The sequence below is a fragment of the Elgaria multicarinata genome, chromosome 1 (genome assembly GCF_023053635.1).
Source record: "Elgaria multicarinata webbii isolate HBS135686 ecotype San Diego chromosome 1, rElgMul1.1.pri, whole genome shotgun sequence".
NCBI lineage: Eukaryota > Metazoa > Chordata > Lepidosauria > Squamata > Anguidae > Elgaria > Elgaria multicarinata.
In genome coordinates this window covers 40,598,178-40,617,537 of record NC_086171.1, presented here as the reverse complement: position 1 = coordinate 40,617,537, position 19,360 = coordinate 40,598,178, and the positions used below count along the sequence as shown (strand labels likewise).

Genomic DNA, 19,360 nt, shown 5'->3' with positions numbered 1-19,360 from the left:
CACGGGGGTCACGTGCATTCTTGGCATAGCTGGCCTTAACCTGAGAAACCTCGGCCTTAGCGGAAGCCCATGATAAATAGCACAGTGCCATTCAGAGTCCCCTTTTTTATATGACTTTAAAAAAAGATTTGCTGAGTGTTTTGCAATCCCCATAAGAAGGTGATGGGCCCAGCAGACACCTGATGCAACCCAATGCTCCCAGTCACTAGCCCTGTACCCCATCCGCTTGTGCAACCCAGACCACCCTGACCCACAGCTGAAGAGCAATACTCACCAGGGAAGGGACGGGAAGGTCACTATATGTGACTGAGCAAAATTCGAGCGCCCTGGACTTCTCAGAATTCCATATCAAAGCCCATGATTCGAACTCATATCCGATTGCGAGTTTTGTTTTTCCCTTTGCTTGAAAATCCGTGTGTATTTTCATATTTTCCCCAGCCTCTCCATTAGTTCTGTGTTTCTTTGAAACGGACACATAATTCTCCCATTGATTAAAGCGTAGTTGCGCATATTTTTAAAAAGTATGCATTTGCACATTTTTCAACTGTACACATACTGTCAAATTCTGTGCATGTATTCTCAGAAGTAAGAGCAACTGAGTCCAAAGGGGCTTACTCCCAGTAAATGTGCATAGGATTGAGGCCTGACTTTTGCTTACTTGTTAAAGGACGTAGTTCTAGATGGGAAATGATTTGAAAGTGGAAAAAAGAGCCCCTGAAAAAAGAGCCCCTTACTCCCATTTTAGAGCTAATTTTTTTTTAAAGCGTTTTTCAAATACTTTTTAAAAAATTGACATCGAAGTACAACATTTGCATTTCTGAATACAATTCCCATTCAAATCCAGCAGTTTATACTTTCCCACCTATTCAAGGTGTGTGTCCTGATTGGTTAAAAAAAAATGTTAAGAGCTAGAACAAAGTTTGCTAACTGCTGTTGCGTGTCCACTGTCAAGTGTTCTTTTAGTTTGCTGGATTAAAGAAAACCTGGTTGTTTTAGTGGGTATGGTACATCCTGGACTGAGATGTAAGTTTAATGTAAACTAATTCTGAATTGTTTGCGCTGTGGATTTTCAATCTTTGGTGTTTCTATTGTTTTATGGATGTTTTACAATCTGCTGTTTTTAGATTATTGTACAGCACTTGGAGTATTATGCTGTAAGAAAGAGTTTTATAAGTACCTTGTGATAATAAAGTGTTTGACTACAGACGCATGTCAGCTATACTGTCACAGTTAAAATAATAGTTGCCTTTGAATGCTAACTGCTACCAAGAATAGTACATATTTGCCGAATATTGAAATTACCAAAGGATTGTTGGAAAGTTTTTGCAAAAGGGGATTTAAGGTGCAACCCTGTGCCCGATTAGACAGAAAAATGTCCTACAACTCTTAGGAATACCAATGACGCCTCATCCTAAATCCTCAGGTTACTTCATTTATATCCTGTTTTTCTTGGTGGTGGAACTCAAGATGGGGTACCTAAGTGACCTCCCGTTCCAGCAGTGACTGGACCCAGACGTGCTTAGCTAGCATGACCATATGAAAAGGAGGACAGGGCTCCTGTATCTTTAACAGTTCTATTGAAAAGGAAATTTCAGCAGGTGTCATTTGTATATATGGGGAATCTGGTGAAATTTCCTCTTCATCACAGCAGTTAAAGCTGCAGGTGCCCTGCCCTCTTTTAAATCTGGTCACTCTAGTATAGCTAGAGTGACCAGATTTAACTGTTGTGATGAAGAGGAAATTTCACCAGGTTCTGAAATTCCCTTTGCTATGCAACTGTTAAAGATACAGGAGCCCTGTTCTCCTTTTCATATGGTTACCCTAGCTCAGCTTCCTCACTGTGTGCCTCCACTCCAGGGTCCTACTACCCTGAGCATGCAAAGGGCCATTGCATTCATAATGTACTGCAAGGTCAGAATGATCTCAAGGTAACCAGCCCTACCGTTACACCCACAAGCAACTGAAGAGGAAGCACACGGGACATTGGAGAGTGGTTTGCATCAAGCCCAGCCCAAATAACCAGCAACCTGGCGAATGTTTCTTTGGCAATATTTTTAAGGTACTAATGAAGCTGCACGCAAACAACCTCAGAGGTGTGTCCCAAGACCCTTGCAGAGGACGGGGGTGGGGTGCATCACTAAGCTTATACTTAACGTAGCAAAGTGTTTGGGGCGTGTAAACAGAGGAGGGATCTTGCGTTAAACACAATGCGAGAATTTCCCTCCTCCATCACAGGCTAACGGGTAGGTCTAGCTAAGGCCTAAGTTTCATCTAGCAAAGCCTTTATATCAAGAAATAGGACACCAGAATCACGCTGAGTTCGAATTCCCTTATTGATAAGAACCCCCCTCCCCCTGCTGACCCCAGCTGGATTAAAAACATTACACCTAAGGCTATTATTATTATTATTATTATTAATAATAATTATTATTATTATTGCATAATCACACAGAAGTCTTTTATCAGCTGGATTCCCCTTGTCTATTTTTTTGGCAATACTGAATTTCAGTTCACATTATTTCTTGCTTCCATCCCGCATTCTGGCTTTCTTTTTCCTCTGATACCACGTGTTTGATTCTCTAATCCATCCTTGTGTTCCTCTCCCCCCCCCCCGCCCCCATATACACAGAACGGGTCCTATTTTTAGTAACCATTAGCCAGTGCAGTGACATTGTCCTTGGCCTTTAAGCAACAGCAATATAATAAGAAGGGAAGAGGCAGGGTTGCTTTGCAGTGTGCAGGTTTGCTGAGTAGGCGCGGAATGAAGATCACCCACAAACCCACTTAAATTGATGTGATGAAAGAGATTTCTCTATTCCCACAGTAGAAGGGATCAACTAGAGGTGAAGAAGAAATTCAATGCTTTCCATAAAAGCTCTGAAAGATATTATTCAATTGTCTAGAAAATCTTATCATTTATTTAGATTCTCCAGGAGCCCTAGCCGTGGGGTTGCCAACTGTGATTTAAAATAAAAATAAAAATTGAGTGATGTGTGGGCGGAGTCTAGCAGGATTTGCGGAGGCACAAAATGGATCCCACTGGATCAATATGTAAGAGCAAAAGAAAAGAAAGGTTATCTGAGAGACCACGTTCTCATAGATAGTCTGCCCTGGTCTCTACATTCTGAAAGGGAGACCTTGTTTATTCTGCTGTGATTCCAAGCCCTCCCACTGATATGTAAGACAATAAAGAGGTCTGCTATGCAATCCACAAAGCTTTATTCAGTAAATAGACATCTCTTCACACTTGGAGGGAGTGTGAATGCTAGGAGCTATTCTCTAAGCTTAATTAGACTAACCAAGCAAGGCAGTTGCCTATCAACTAGATGGACGTTGCCTGATAGATTTCGACCGGACCCCTCCTTCAAGGATGGGCTTCAAGCTTTAAACTCTGCCATGTGGCTAGTCTAGCGGACTGCCTCCTACTTCCTCTCAACTTCACCTGTCTGGCCCTGCAGTGAACTCTGGGACCTGTCAATTTCAATGCTCCCTCTCCCTCCAACAAAGATTGAGTTCCCAGTGGGTGGGGGAAGATGATCTCTGAGCCTGGGCCTCCTGTACGATAAGCTCCTGGGAAGATTCTTCCTTGGCTCCTGGAGAGTCTTGGAGAACACCCTCCACCACTTCTTGTCTTGGTTGATCTTCTTCTTTCGCCTCCAAGTCTGATTTGGGATCTACACCAGGGAGACTGGGCCTGATCCTTCCAGCTACCATGGCCTACTGATGTTTGTATGGTTGTATTCCACAGGAAGGCCTTCTCTATTGTGGCACCCACCATCTGGAATGAACTCCCCATTGAGATCAGATGGGCTCCTAGTGCGGAGTGTTTCTGCCAACAACTTAAGACATGTGTCTGCTCCAGGTGTTTCCCTGATCGTTAGCACTTGATATTTTACTGTTTTATTATTGTATTGATTGAAGTTACTTGAAGGAAGTGAGGCAGGTGGCTACTAGGAGGAGGGCTTTCTCTGCTGTGGCACCCCGGTTGTGGAATGAGCTCCCCAGAAAGGTCCGCCTGGCGCCTACACTGTACTGCTTTCGTCGCCAGCTGAAGACCTTTTTATTCTCTCAGTATTTTAACACTTAATTTTAACTTAAATTTAAATTTTACTGTTCTAACTCGGTATTTTAATCTTACATCAATTTTGTTGCGTGGTTTTATCCTGGTTGTGCTTTTTATACTGTATTTTGTAATTGTGCTTTTAACCTGTTGGTTGTTTTATTATGGTTTTAACTTTTGTGAACCGCCCAGAGAGCTTCGGCTATTGGGCGGTATAGAAATGTAATAAATAAATAAATAAATAATGGCATTTGTTGTTCTCCTTCCAACTCTACTATTCAATGATTCTATAGGTATGCATTGAGCAGGGGGTTGGACTCGATGGCCTTATAGGCCCCTTCCAACTCTACTATTCTATGAGACTAATAAATTATTATTATTATTATTATTATTATTATTATTATTATTATTATTATTAGCAAAATTGTGGTATGTACCCTCTTTATGCAGAGCTGCTGAAATGCATAGTTTATTTGGGGGTAGAGGCCAGTTAGGGCTGGGAAAGGCCTGTAGACCGTGAATGGAAAAATGAACTGGCATGCTAACAGAGTGCCTGAAATGAGCAGCTACAGTCTGAAGGGCTCTGCATTACCGAGAATAATTGGGGCAGGAAACCTCGCTGGCACAGATTATGTTCAGCGTTGGCTCCTGTTTTGGAAACCTTGTTCTGTGAGCTGATGGCTGAAGCTACATCAAGAGTGAACCACACAAAAACTCAGCTCTTTGCAGCCCTGAACAGTAGGAAGCCTTGGAGGAGATTACCAAGGGCGTTTGACCGCTTTGTTAACAGCAGAACGACAAAGAACGCGTCCCGCAGCTCCTCGCAGGCTTCGCTGGGCTCCGAATGGAGATCAAAGTACTGCTTAACAAGCCCAAAACTATTTCCTTCAATGGAGACCAAGAGGCAAATGTGATACAGTGACAAGGTCAGGCGTTCCGCTTGCCAATGCCCACTTGCGCTTTTTGTGGGCAGAATAGGACAGGCATTGTTAGTTTGGTAAAGCATGACTGCAGCAGCCAGTGGTTCAAGCCCACGGACTAAGGCTGCCAAGTTTGGATCCGCAACGTGTTCCTGTACCTTTAAGAGAAGGGGAAATTCCTCCCGGCTCAGCTTCTTCGCTGCCTAACTAGTGATCCTAAGAGTATTAGGGGATGGAAAATGCGATGGAGTGGAATGAGATAGCAGGCCGTCATTTAACTGAAAGGGAAGTGAATTTGACCTTATGGTGGGTTGGCTGGTTTACTTGCACATAGCAATCAACGCACACTTAAAATGCATACACGCAGAAGGCCAATGTGCGCACAAAATGCATACACACAGAAGGCGTCTGAGCAATGGTACCAGTTTTCTCAACAATCGTGTTAGAGCTCCACATGGCACAAAAGTGTGCACGTGTGAAGCACACAGCCTTTCCAGAGCACTCAAGTGGGCTACGTTACAAATGCAGCCACCATCACCCATGCCAGCCATAATGCTCATGCATGCACTGAGGCAGATAGTTGTACACATGCACACTTTGAACATGAACGGCTCTCCTCCAATTCTGGCGGCTGTCCAAAAGGATACATTTTTAGATGGGCCAGCAAATCCAGACTGTCATGCCACAGATAGTCATGCGAGGAGGCCCAGAGCATGGAACCAAGAAGCAGCAATAATTCCAGATAAATAAATGTGAGCACAAGGGTGTGATTTTGTGTATATGGAGTTTCCTTTTCATTCCTCTTTCTCCGCATTGTAGGTTCCTTAACTTGCTGTTTATTGTACACTAAATTGCAGCCTTCCTCCACAGATTTCTAGGTGGGATGTATGGTGTGTGTCCCCTTGCCCCTATTTCTTTGTATCCTCCCAACAAGCCTGTGAGGTAAGTTAGGCTGAGAGACAGCCCCAAGGTCGCCGAGTGAGTTTCATGCAGTAGCTCTACCTTCCCACAATATTTCACATTTGCTCTCCCAGCTTTCAGTCATGGCGTGTTAAGGTCTACATGGATGAAATCCTCGCTCCTCTAATAACGGTCTTTGCTGACCCTTTGCTTCCTCAAACGAGTTTCTTCTCCCCTGGTTTCATGACTATGGATTAGAATGTAAGCCTATGCGACAGGGTTTTGCTATTTTATTGTTTTACTCTGTACAGCACCATGTACATTGATGGTGCTATGCTAGGGAAAGTGGAAGGCAAAAGGAAGAGGGGCCGACCAAGGGCAAGATGGATGGATGAAATTCTGGAGGTGACAGACTTGACCTTGGGAGAGCTAGGGGTGGCGACAGCTGACAGAAAGCTCTGGCGTGGGCTGGTCCATGAAGTCACGAAGAGTCGGAAGCGACAGAACAAATAAACAACAACAACAACAAATAATAATAATAATAATAATAATAATAATAATAACGGAGTTGGAGCCCACTTCTCTAACAAAACCTTCTCTAATCTGCCGCCCTCCCGACTGGCCACACTAGCTGGGGATGATAGGAATTATAGTCTAATATTTCTGGAGGGTACCAGGTTGGGGCGCTGCTCTAACCACGATATTATTATTATTTATTATTATTATTTAATGAATAGTACTTACATATCACCTAATATTAAAAATCTCAAAGCGGTTCACGTACCAATGTTAAAAATTCTTCAGTCTTACAATCGAAGAATTACAGTATTAAAAACCATTTCAACAAATACATCCGTATGTCTTCTTAGCCTTCCTCATTCTATCAGGCAGAGTTATAATAGCTGGATTTATGCTCTGATTGGATTGTCTTTCAGAGTCTGTCCACTTGGTGGCCACTGTGGCTACTTCTATGGCTAATAGCTCACCAAAGGGGGAAACAGTTCCAGAGAGAAGGGGGACAGCAGGACGATGAAACGGGATTTGCTTCTGGCCAGCAGTATCCCGTAGCAGTAGCTAGTTCTCTAGGCCAGATTATCTGGTCTTTCCAGCCATGCTAGCATGACATAAACCAGTGCAGGCCATGAAACAAAAACAGAGTAGGTCAGGTTGCTTGGGATTGTTGAGCCCAACAATAGGCCTCTCTGTAGAGGTTATTCACATTTTTATTATATTTGCACGCACACTTTTAGTATGAGAGTTTTCGTTACTCCCCTTCCACCGCAAAGATGACTGTGTTCAGTCAGTCTAGACATGTAAAAACGCAGCTACGTCAGGTCCACAGCGGCATTCTAGGAAAAAGAAATTCCTCCTGTGGTAAAATTTGCAAGTGCAAAATGTTCAGAGACGTCTGGTCTCCAAATGGGCAGGGGATATTTAAGGCATTGCAGACGGCCTAGACAGGTGGGATAGCAAGCCTGGGCATCTGTTGAGAGAAGCTGCATCAATACACGTACAAATCAACATTGAATTTGATATAGAAATATTATATTTACAATATACTATAATAGAGAAGGATAATAGATGTCTGCCGCATATTGAGGACTTGTTTATAAAGGGGAAGCCTGTTCAAGACCTGTAATTTCTGCCTGTGAGAGCATTCCACAATTGGGGGGCCACCACCGAGAAGGCTCTTTCTCTTGTTGCCACCCTCCAAACCTCCTTCAAAGGAGGCAGCTGGAGGAGGGCCTCAGATGTTGACCACAGTGTTCAAGTATGCTCATATCAGGAGAGGCAATCTGCTGGCCTGAGCTATGTGAGACTTTATAGGTTAAAACCAGCATCTTGAATTTGGCTCAGAAATGTACAGGCAGCCACTGCAAACAGGCCTTTTGTGATATATGGTCAGACCTTCGAGTCCCTACTATTAATCTGGCTGCCATTTTGCACAACCTGCAACTTCCAGTCTTCAAGGGAAGCCCCACATGGAGGGCATTACAGTAATCTAACTTGGAGGTTACCAGAGCATAAACTACTGAAGCCAGGTTATCCCAGTCCAGACAGGGGTGTAGTTGGGCCACTAGCTAAAGCTGGTAGAGAGCACTCCGTGCCTGAGGCCATCTGAGCCTGAAGTGACAATGATGGCTCCAGGAAAACCCCCAAGCTGTAAACCTGCTCCTTCAGAGGGAATGCAAGCCCATTCAAAACAGGATGAACTCCCTTTATCCGGTCAGAAGAACTACCCACTAAGAGCATCTTAGTCTTGCCTGGATTAAACTTCAGTTTATTAGCCCTCAACCAGTCCATGGTTGCAGCCAGACACTGGTTTAGCACATCCACAGCCTCACCTGATGAAGATGAAAAGGGGAAATAGAGCTGCATGTCATCATCATTACACTCTCAAACTGGTTGGGGGGGGGATGTTGTGAGTTGCAGGACTTTTTTCTGTCTAAACATGCATAGGATTGTGCCCTAAGAATGATAAAGGCCATGAGGCAAGTGTCTCAGTTCTAATTCTAAATTCTCGGAGTTAAAGGAGAAATCAGCCTCCCACAAAAATAGGGCCCTGACCCTACAATCCCTGAAATTTGAGCTGCATTGGATCTAACATATATCTTAATCACTATAGTCTGCAACAAACGTCAATGATTGTGGCTGGGGTTATAGCATAATAGCATGACTGCTAGTTTATTATTTTTACAGCATCATTATGCTTTTAAAATAGTTTCTAAGGCTGGGGAAGGAGTTCTAAAGATGATTATGTATTCTTAGGCCTGTCTAAAAACCAAGGTTGGTTCTAGGTTTTACTGTGCCCCCTATATGCAGTACCAAGATCTAAAAATGCTTGTTTTAAAAGATGAAAATGGGTGCAATAAATGTGAACAGGGGTGCCAACTAGCCAGAATTTTACAGGCCTAGCCATTACTGAATCCTTCTGAATATCTACAGGAGGCTGTAAAATCACAAAAAATAGCGTGAAGGTATTTGTGCTACTTCCCTTTCTGTAAGACGTATTTTTAAAACCCAAACAATAATAGTACCCTTGTAGTGCATTCCACACATGATCAAGGACTATCTTTATACTGATTTTTCTAAAGCTGATTCCTGTTAAATAGGAAAGCTACTCTGTAAATACTCAAGAGTCCCAATGTCTTTAGGTTTTTTATTTATAATTTTTTGAAAGAAGCTGGTTCCCACTCAAAGGCACGTTGCTTTTCTTCAGAGGCATTCGGTTCTTTCATCTTTTGTATAACCAAACTTTGTTTTGCCCAGGAGAACGAAAGAACCAAGGTTTGTTTTGCTCAGGAGAAAGGCACTCTGTGCATACTCAGAGGCACCCTCACTCAGGGTGCCAGAGATTGCTCTCTTTTTTCCTTTTCGAAGTCTGGCACCTTGAGCAAGGGTGCCTTTAAGCATGCACAGAGTGCTTTTCTCCTGAGCAGAACAAAGTTTGGTTTTACAAAGTGTGAAGGAGCAGAGTGCCTCTGAGTAAAAGCAGTGTGCCTTTCATATGAAATATCAGATGCTTTGAATTCCTATCCTGTCGAATCTCACTCTCCTTCCTGCCCTACACAAGCCGTGTAGAAGCTAACGTGAAGCGAACCCCCCCCCCCCTTATCTGATCCCGCCTCCCTAATACAAACCCCAACCAAGGCACAAAGGCGGGGCTAACGTGTTATTGACAACTGATCAGCCAATGACTAGAAGGATATCTCTTTCCACTCTGTCCATTCACCGATCAACGACGACCAATTCTCCCCCCCACCCCGAACTGAGGCGGGTCCGTTCGCCGTTCGTTAAACCAGCGAAGAATGAGCCGCCCGCCATCTTGTGTGTGGCGCCATCGCCTCATTATTATTATTTTTTTTTACCGTCCCCGTGGTCCGTTAAAAACGAAGCGGGAACGGGACAAGAGATTAACTATATGAATGCATATTCGGCCGCTTGAGGGTCTTCCTGATACTCTAAACTCTGTTAAGCGAGCCGAAGTGTATTTATTTATTCATCAACTAAGACACATTCAACATGGCCTCTACGTGGACCCCCGCCGTGCACAGGAGGAGAATGCGTGCCGTGCGGATGACGTCACCGCGCTTCTGGGCATGGGCAGGTGGGAAGAGCAGGCTAAGTTTGGCCACTGTTAATAGGAGGAGGAGGGAGTGGAAGCTGGAGGTTGAGGTTATTGCTGTGGCTGGGAAAACTCAAGGCAGGCTCGCTCTCCCTCTCCTTTCCGCCTGCCTGCCCTGCTTTGGAAGCAAGGCCTGCTAACCTTCGCTTGCTGCTGCGCTGGGGAAGCAGCTGCTGCTGCCATGGCTGCTGAAGACTCCAGTTCTCTGCCCTGGTCCATCGACAAGGATGACTATGAGCTGCAGGAGGTGATTGGTGAGTGGGGCACATGGGGGGAAAGGTTGGCCTCTATGGGGTGGGTGGAGAGAGAGATGCCTCCCCAGTTCTCTGCTCTCTGGCTAGGCCTAGTGTTGCCAGTAAGCAGGGAGGTGGGGCTCGGCTCCTGCACTTCTGTTGAGGGGTGTGTGTATGTGTGTACACACACAGGAGTTCCTCTCTCTTGTAACTCTGCATATGCCTTTACGTCTGGGGAGTGGAGGCTTTTGGAGCAGGGTGTGTGCCTCTCTTGTGCATGGACATTTGTGTGTGTAAGAGGAGGAGGGAGACGCTCTAGAATCTAGAAAGACTTGCTGTGTGTGTGTGTGTCATAGTAACCAACTCTGTGCATTTTTGTAATATCTTGGGCTGAAAGGGCCTAAGGTTGTATTTGGGTTGCATGCTTTGGTTTGCAGTAAGTCTCTCTCTTTCTGAATGTCTGTTCTTGAGGGTGTCAGGGTGACCTCAGTCCTGTAACTGTCCACCCTGGGAAGTAGGCACTTCCAAGCCGAGCTGGGTGTAGTGCCCTTTACGTGTAGCGCTTGCAAAACGGAATTATGTCAGTGTAGGGCTGTGTGTGTGTGTCTGTCTAGCTTTGCAGCACCCATCAGAAACATGCTTTCTTGGACATAAGTCTCAGTGAGTTCCATGGGGCTTCCTTAGGAGTGTAACCCTAGAAAGAGCTTTGTTACGCACGTGTCTTAGTCCAGGGAATTGTGCGTGTCACATTCATACAGTGAAAAGGCCAGTGGGGTGTTGTGTGTGTGCTTGTGTGTGTCTGTTTTTGCGTCTGCCTGGTTTTGGTAATGACATTCAGACCTCTTTCTTTGGAAAGGAGAACTAGTTTCTATACTGGTACTGTACTTTTGGTGGTGATGGTGGTAATGGATTCCCTCCCAGCTGGTTATTTATTTGAAGGGCTGTGCTGCTAAGGTGCATGTCAGTTATGTTTGGGGAAGGAAAGACATTTCTAGGATGTCTTTATGCTGGCAATCTTGCTTTTAAAAATATGTTGTGTTCTCCCCCACTTCTTAAAAAAAAATTGTGTGAGAGATACTGACTGGTTTCTGAGAAGTCAGGATTAGTGAGAGTGTGCGTGCACATGTGAGGGCTCTGGGCAGATTGGGCTTGGTGTATGTATGTACTTCTTGGGAAATTGTGTGCCTAGTCTTTTGGTGTGGGAAGCCAGGAGGGAGGTGTAATAAGGATAAGTAAAACAACTGTGCACACCACATCTTTATATACAGTTAAATCCTATCAGGGCCTGCATCTTGTTCCACAGGCAACTATATATAGTTGTGCTGGTTCTCTATGCTTGCTCCTGCTTTTGTGTGTGTGTGTATCCATATAAAGCTCTGATGATCTGCTGTTAGTTTCAGTGCTGTAAGGCTTTTGTGGGATCTCTGTATTCTTCGAGGACATGGACGTTGTGTCTTTATGCTGGGCTCTACGTGTCTGTAGGCCTGGAGTTCCTCTCTGTGTTAATGCTTGAGGACTGAAGAGGTTTGAATACCTGTGGTTTGAAGACTTTGAGGCTTAGGGTTGTGTGGCTTTGCTATAATTAAGACTTTTGCTTTTGGATTCTTGCTGTATGTCCTCAGACTTTCTCTGATTGGAGACATGGAATTATTGTGTATGCAAAAGAAAGTTAATTTTTATTATGTGCTTTTTGTATCTTTAGTTACTGTGACGGACAGTGTGCACTTCTGCTCTGGGTTCACCTATGGTTTTGGTTGTTAGAGGTGTGCATGGTGTGGAGAATATGGCTAGGTAGGCATTTTTCCCACTCTCCCACAATGACCTGGGCTCATCCCATGAAGCGGATTGGTGGGGGATTCAGGACAAATAAAAGGAAGGACTTTATTCACACACCCCACAGTTAAACTATGGAATTCACTACGACAAGATGTACCAGTTTGGATGGCTTTAAAAGGGGGTTGGATAAATTCCTGGAGGAGAAGGCTATCAGTGCCTATTAGTCCTGATAGCTATGTACTTTCTCCAGTATCCAAGGCAGTATGCCTCTGTACACCAGTTGCTGGGGAACATGGGTGGGAGGGTGCTCTTGCACCCATGTTCTGATTTGTTGGTCCCTGGTGAACAGTTCTTTGGCCACTGTGTGAACAGAGTGCTGGACTAGATGGACCCTCGGTCTGATCCAGCATGACTGCTCTTACGTGTCTGTAAGTTCAAGGGGAAGTCACAACTCTTGACTATAGTTAGATGTTGGAAATTGGGCTCTGTCCTATGAGAACCTGTTCTGTTGTAGAATCCATTGTGGGTTTGAAAGGGCACATTCAATGTTGGTATAGCTCTGCAAATTGTAATGTGCTCTTAACACAACATTTGTCATACTTCACTCTGACAGCTAACTCTGGTGCAGTGACTTCTTTGGGTCAGGCGTGAATGTCTTAGGTAGGCAACGGTGTGGCTAGCTGATCAGGGAGCCTGGAAGGACGGAGGTAGGAGTGTATTGCTGGGCTGGAAAGGATTAGATAGTGTGGTGGTGGTGTAGCAAGGGGTTAAAGGGGGGGGGAAGGCGAAGCAATCCAGTAGAAAGTTAGGAAGGCAAATCAGGTTAGATTGGAAGTGGTGGCAATGGCAGTGGCTATAAGCAAGTAGCAAGCTATGGTGGGGTACAATAAACCATTATGGGCTAGTTGTATTTATAAAGGAGAATTAATAGGAGGGCTTATTGTTGCTGCCTCATCTCTGACACTTAGGCCTAATCTAAACCAAGCAGGATATTCCACTATGAAAGCGGTATATAAAAGGCAAGAGACTGCTTTATAGCAGTATTGAAGTGCACTGACAACTGTTGGGGCCCATTGACACATACCATATACCACTTTCATAGTGCTATATCTTGCTGGGTGGAGATTAGGCCATAGTCTCTTGATATGGAAGCACAAAAGTTGAGCCATGGATCTTGTGGTGCTAGAGAGGGAGGGAGGGCTGAAGCCTGCCAATCCTAGAATATGGCTTGCCAGGGAGGGGCAACAATAGACCCTTGTCTGAGACCCTTCGTCCACAGTAGTGGAGGACGCTCCATACAGTTTTTACCTCGTTCATCCTTGGAGTAGCACCTATTGCTCAAGGACAGATTGGGTCTCTCAGGTCTGCTTCTTGAACTTGGTTATCTGCACTGTGCTAGTTGCTGTTGTGCATTTTATTGTGGAAGAGTTGGGCTATTGGAAAACAATGTTGGGGCTTTCTTCCCTTTGAGAGCTTCAGAATTTAAGGTTTCTTTTAATACTGTTGGTTCCTCAATAAGGTGTCCGACATTGGTCTCTCCCATCTCTACTGCCCTTCTATTTCTTTCCAGTCCAATGCCAGCCCAGGCTGAAGTGTTTATGTGATCTAAGAGAAGGAGCTGCGTCATACTGAGTTGTTCTAGTAGCCAGATAAGTCTTCAAAAGCTAAGGTTCCAATTTCATTTCTATCTCATGATAGCTGCTATACTCACAACTGCTGAGGTTTGAGGATGCTTGCTCCTGCTGGCTCTTGTTACTATTAACTGAGTCACTTGTGGGTCAAACTCCACCCTTGATAGCAATGGATCTCTTCCGCCGTTCTGTGCTGCATGAGCCAGTGTGGTGTAGTGGCTACAGTGTGGGACTGAGAGTTGGGAGATCCGGGTTCTAGTCCCTGCTCGACTATGGAAGCTCACTGGGTGACTTTGGGACAGTCACAGACTCTCAGCTCAACCTACCTCACAGGGTGATTGTTAGGATAAAATGGAGACGAAGAGGATTATGTACACTGCCTTGGGTTCCTTGGAGAAAAAAGGTGGTAAATAAATCTCATCTGTTCCATGGCTGGTCAGGTGGCTGGCATTTGCCTTGCCTGCTGGTTGCCTGATCCACACCCTATTTGCTGCAATAGATGAATAGGAGGTGGGTGCCCTTACCTGCCTTCTCCAGAGGTCCCAAGCAGCAGCAATGGTTGAGCGAGGTAGAAAAAGAACCTATAAATTAGAATAACTTTCCCCAATTTGACGTCTTCCAGATGTCTTAGATTACAATGCCTAGCATCTTCCAGTCAGGTTGGGGAATGTTGGGTTAGAGGAAATATAGACCTAAAAACACTAGTTTTAAGCAACTTTTTATTCCATCGTGCCCAACTCTTGTGCAGTTGATATCTGTGAGCTAGGTTCAGAAACTTTGGTTCAGAGTGAAAACAAGATTCCGTTCTTGTATAAAAGCAGGTAGGATCCTGGCTGGTGTTTGTGTGTAGGATCCTTCTGGAGTGAATATCTCCTGTATGGTTATCAGCTGGTTGGATCCAAACTTAGTCATGCTTGGAGAAGTCCCACAGAAATCAGTGAGACTGACTAAATAAAGTTTTTTCTGATTTCAGTGGATCTATTCTAAGCGTGGTTTAAGTTTAGTTCTAGAGTAGGAACACAACTCAGCTAAGAGCCCCGCTTCTATTTCAATTGGAATCTGGGCCAGTTCACACGATCAAACAGCCCACCCTGGCTTAATCAAGCCAGGGTGGGTTGTGGTGTGGGCAGGCAGCCATTTTGAATATTCCATCCCCAGCTGCGGCTTGCCGTGTCATCTGGACCTGGGGAGGGTTAAGCAACAGCAGACCATGGGTTATTTAAGCTGCAGTGGGGGCTTTAATCTTCAAAACGGTGGCTTAAATGAGCAGTGTTGGACTGGTTTGATTGTGTGAACTGAGTCTGTGTGTGAAATGAATATGCAGGCTTTACATTGGCCCAGAACTAACTGGAGGTCTTCAAGCAGAGTCTATCTGAGGATGCTCTGAATCTGGGTTTCCTGGATGAAGCTGGTGGTCAGACTAGAATGCTTGCAAGGACCCCTCCAACTCCGTGGTTCTTCCTTAATAATAATAATGATAATAATAATAGAGGGTCTGTCTGTCCATCAGTGCCACAGGAGCAAGACCGTGAAACTTGGCATGCATACTAAATTAACCCTTGAAGTGTGCACCTCGGGGCTATTTTGTTTTTAAAACTAATGAATGAATTTTAATTGGTTTAAATGTCTGTGTGGTTGAAACCTGCTGTAACATCTTCAGCCAGTGTTGCTTCCCTAAGCAGCACATAGCTCTGCATTCTGTACACTTTGAAGCCAGGGGAGTTTGGTAAACTGAGGGACACGGTTATATGCCTTCCTGGTTTCTTCTACTGTGAGACCGACCTCTTTCTGGAGAGTGGACAGACCCCCTCTCTTAAGGGGCTGCAGGGGTGCACCTGGCAGGGGCCATGCCTAGAGATGCCAATGGGGCAGGTACAATGCAAGTCCAACTCTTGACAGCTGCGCTATGTTTGTGTGAAGGCTTCACTAGGTCTAAGAATCACCCCAACCCGTACAAAACCAGCTCCATTTGCTAGTAGTATAGAAAGATAGCAAATTCCCTGAACAGGGCCGCTTTCTAATGCAAAGAGGGCTAGCCTTCAGGACCCAGAACATATTTGCTGATATGTGACTCTACATGTTCTCCCTAGTAGCCCCTCTTGCTTAGAAATCAGAAAATCTGCGTGTGCTCGGATCTCACCAGTTCCATGAAACATCTTGGCTTTATCCTTCACATCCAAACTAGAAGTAGCAGTTCCCTGCGGGTTTTAAAGCGCGGTGGCTTTAATAACTGTGGGTGGGGAGGTTTGGATAGGCACTGCCGTGCTGGGGAGACATGAATTAACCCATTTTCCCAGCAGAAATTCTTTCTCCAGATGCCGCTCTCTGCCCTGTGGAGCAAAATATAGAGGTACCGCTGCATGGATTAAATCTTTTTGTACGCCAAAGTCCCAATCTTGAGTTACATGCTCCCCAATGGCTGTTCTTAGCTTGTAAGGAAATAGTACGTGATCCTGTTTTCCTTTAGTTTGGGTTCTAAACTTCATCCCCAAGTGAAACACAGTCTGCCTGCATCCATTCCTTGTTTGCATTCTTCCTTCTTTTCCTTCCTCAGTCATCTGCAGTCAAGACTGTAAGATCCTCGGGGCAGGGATCTCTCGCCATGTGCATTGATGGGCATTCTGTAAAAAATACTAATTTCCATTTCCTCTTAATGGCGAAAGCCAAACCACAACTTATAGATAATGTTAATGCTCGTATTGCCACATCGTGAATGTATTGCCTTTGGTGGAAAGTGATTCACCCCTTAAATCCTGAGGAAGATCTGGAAATGATGAACGTAGCAATAATGAAATGAATACTTGCTTCCTTTTTTTAATGTTAGAAATGTTTCTGTTGTATTTTCAAACACCTCTCTACGCACTGAGGCTAGAAGCACTTAAAAAAGAAAGAAAGAAAAAGCTGCTATCTTCACAATTAGCAAGTTTCCATGCAAAGTCCTGCAGTGACAAATGCCAGGGGCGTTTTGTCAAATCCAGTTTCCATGAGAAATGGAGCATGCAGTAGAGGTAATATCAAACAAGCAACTCCTCGCCCCCTGGGTATTCTCTGTTGGCACTGATCCACAGGAAAACATGACCCTCTTTGAGTCGGTTCTCAATTACCTTTTTGTCTAATGCCTGTTTATTAGGATTTGTAAGAAGCCAGGGCTTTGCTCAAATTAAAGTTACTGGATTGATAACAGAAAGGAGCAGCAAAGCTGTGTGTTACCTCTAGTATCAGAGGCAGTAAACTGGGAAACTGCCTGCATCCATTCCTTGTTTGCTTTCTTCCTTCTTCCTTCTTTTCCTCCCTCAGTCATCTGCACTCAAGACTGTAAGATCCTTGGGGCAGGGATACACCAGTTGCTGGGGAACATGGGTGGGAAGATGCTGTTGCACCATGTCCTGCTTTGTGGGTCGACAGCTGGTCGGCCCCTGTGTGAACAGAATGCTGGACTAGATGGACCCTTGGTCTGATCCAGGATCAGGGCTCTTCTTACGTTCTTATGAAGCTCACTGGGTGATGTTGGGCCAGTCCCTACGTCTCAGCCAAACCTACCTCACAGGATTGTTGTGAGGATACAGTAGGGAGGGAAGGAGAACAGTGTACATTACCTTGAGCTCATTAGAGGAAAGAAGAGAGATAAATGAATACATATAAATGTAAGGTCCAACTTTGTAAGGAAGTTTGGTTTTGGGGGCTGAAGCCCAAACAGTGTGTTATAAATACCGTGTGGTGATGGGTGCTGTTGACACACCCACATCCCATCTCCGTGATAATGTTTAAAGAGGCATTATGGCATCGCTCCTCTTGTTGGTGGTGGCGGCTGCTTGCAGACATGTGGGAAATGCTGAGCACAATGCTGCCATATCCAGTTAGCGAAAGTGTGTGATGTCCTTAATGATGTCACGGTTAGTTTTCATGCCCCCTGCAAATGGCAGTCAAGGGCAAAGAGCGCGAAGCGGGTCAGCTCTGAGCATGGTGGCATCATGCTGTCGCTTCAGCTACATATTATGAAGGACACATGGGTTGGTGGCATTCACACGATCCATGTAACCCAATATTTTCAGCCTAAGCTGCTAAAGTGTGTCTTACTAGTTATGGGTAGTTTCTCATCTACTGTTCGTTTTTAGTTTTAATTTTAATTGTTTTAAGGCTGGTCACCGGTACACCCATATTACACCAGTTTTAAAATCTCTTCACTGGCTGCCAATTAGTTTCCGGGCAAAGTATAAAGTGCTGGTTATCACCTTTAAAGCCCTGCATGGTTTGGATCCAGGCTACCAGCGGGATCGCCTTCTCCCATACAATCCGCCCCGCACGCTCAGGTCCTCTGGGAAGAATTGACTCCAGCCAACAAAAACAAGGCTGACAACTATTACCCAGAGGACCTTTTCTTCTGCCGCTCCCAGTTTGTGGAATGGCTTGCCGGGAGTGATTCGTCAACTTAACAGTCTTCCAGAATTTAAAAAAGCCATAAAGACTGATCTCTTCCGGCAGGCCTACCCAGTTGAATGTTAAGATGCCTTTTTAATAATGTGCTGCTTTTAATAATGTATTATTTTTAAATGTTTTAATTAGTTATATGTATTTTATGGTGTTTGTCTTTTTGTTGTACCCCGCCTCGATCCAGAGGGAGAGGCGGGGTAACAATTAAATACATTATTATTATTATTATTATTTCTCAATTAGTGTGGCTTCCTTGCAAAGCTGCTTGCAGTGTGTATGTGCGTGCATATATGAATGGAATTCCTTGTGTGCGAATGAATGAAATTGAAGCAATTAGGTGTTTCGAATAGGCCGGTAGTCATTGTTCAAGACAGAGGTGCTATTTATGTAGGCTTGGCTTTCTAGGAACTGTCGGGACCAGGTAACACACTGAGAAGCCAGGGCCCACGAAAGATTGTTATTGGTTTGGCAAAGTCCTAGCCTGAGCAGGAAGCTATTACAGCATTTCCTATTACGGAGAGCCAATGAGTTCATTCACTGTCTTGATCAGCTTTCCCTAACTTGTTGCCATTCAGATGTGTTGGACTACTACTCCCATCATCACTAGCCAGCATGGGAGTTGTAGTCCAATACATCTGGGGGTTAACAGGCTGGGCAAGGCCGACCTAAGGAGAAACTCTAAGCTCTAGCCTTGGTGATTTACCATACAGGGCAAGTGTGCATAGAGCAAGAGGTTTCCGGCTCTAGGCCTGGTCATCTCTGTCCATCTGCCAAGTGGTAAGGAAGACCTGGTACAGATGGGTAGGAGAACATCTGGAGAAATGGTCATCTGGTTGCTAGGCAATTGAACGTACCAGCTAAACAGCACTTTATGTCCTTGGCCAAAATGTGCTGTTGTTGGAATAAGAGAATTTAAGATGAATAACTGCGGCATTTGGGGTGCTTCCAGATGGGACTTCTATTGCGCCTTGGCCCTGCCTCATTCACGGCATTTCATGGGGCGTCCAGACATCACCTTCCACTTGTATCCACTGCTGCGTTCCCTATTACTGCTCTCATCTTTTTTTTTTCTTGCCGCAGAAAATCCATTAAGGAAAGGAAGACAGAATTACTTGGACAGTGCTTTTTGGTTGATAGTGCTAAGAGCTGTGCCTGGAAAGCACCCATAGGCACTGTATATGGGGCTTTCCGGGTTGGAAAAGAGGTGATTGAAATTGTAACGCTGCCAGCAGGAACGTTACTGAAAGATTTTCATTCTTCCTTATTTGGCTTTTTTGTTTTTA

The 19,360-nt window shown here is 44.7% G+C and overlaps 1 protein-coding gene across 1 annotated transcript in view; it reads left to right on the top strand.

Moving 5' to 3' along the window:
* Positions 1–9,988: 9,988 nt before the first annotated feature.
* OXSR1 (oxidative stress responsive kinase 1) overlaps positions 9,989–19,360 on the top strand; it is a 111,546-nt gene continuing 102,174 nt past the window's right edge. Inside the window, exon 1 of the mRNA XM_063126437.1 lies at positions 9,989–10,260. Coding sequence (XP_062982507.1) covers positions 10,188–10,260 — 73 coding nt within the window. The 5' untranslated portion in view covers positions 9,989–10,187. The remainder of the gene's footprint in view (positions 10,261–19,360) is intronic.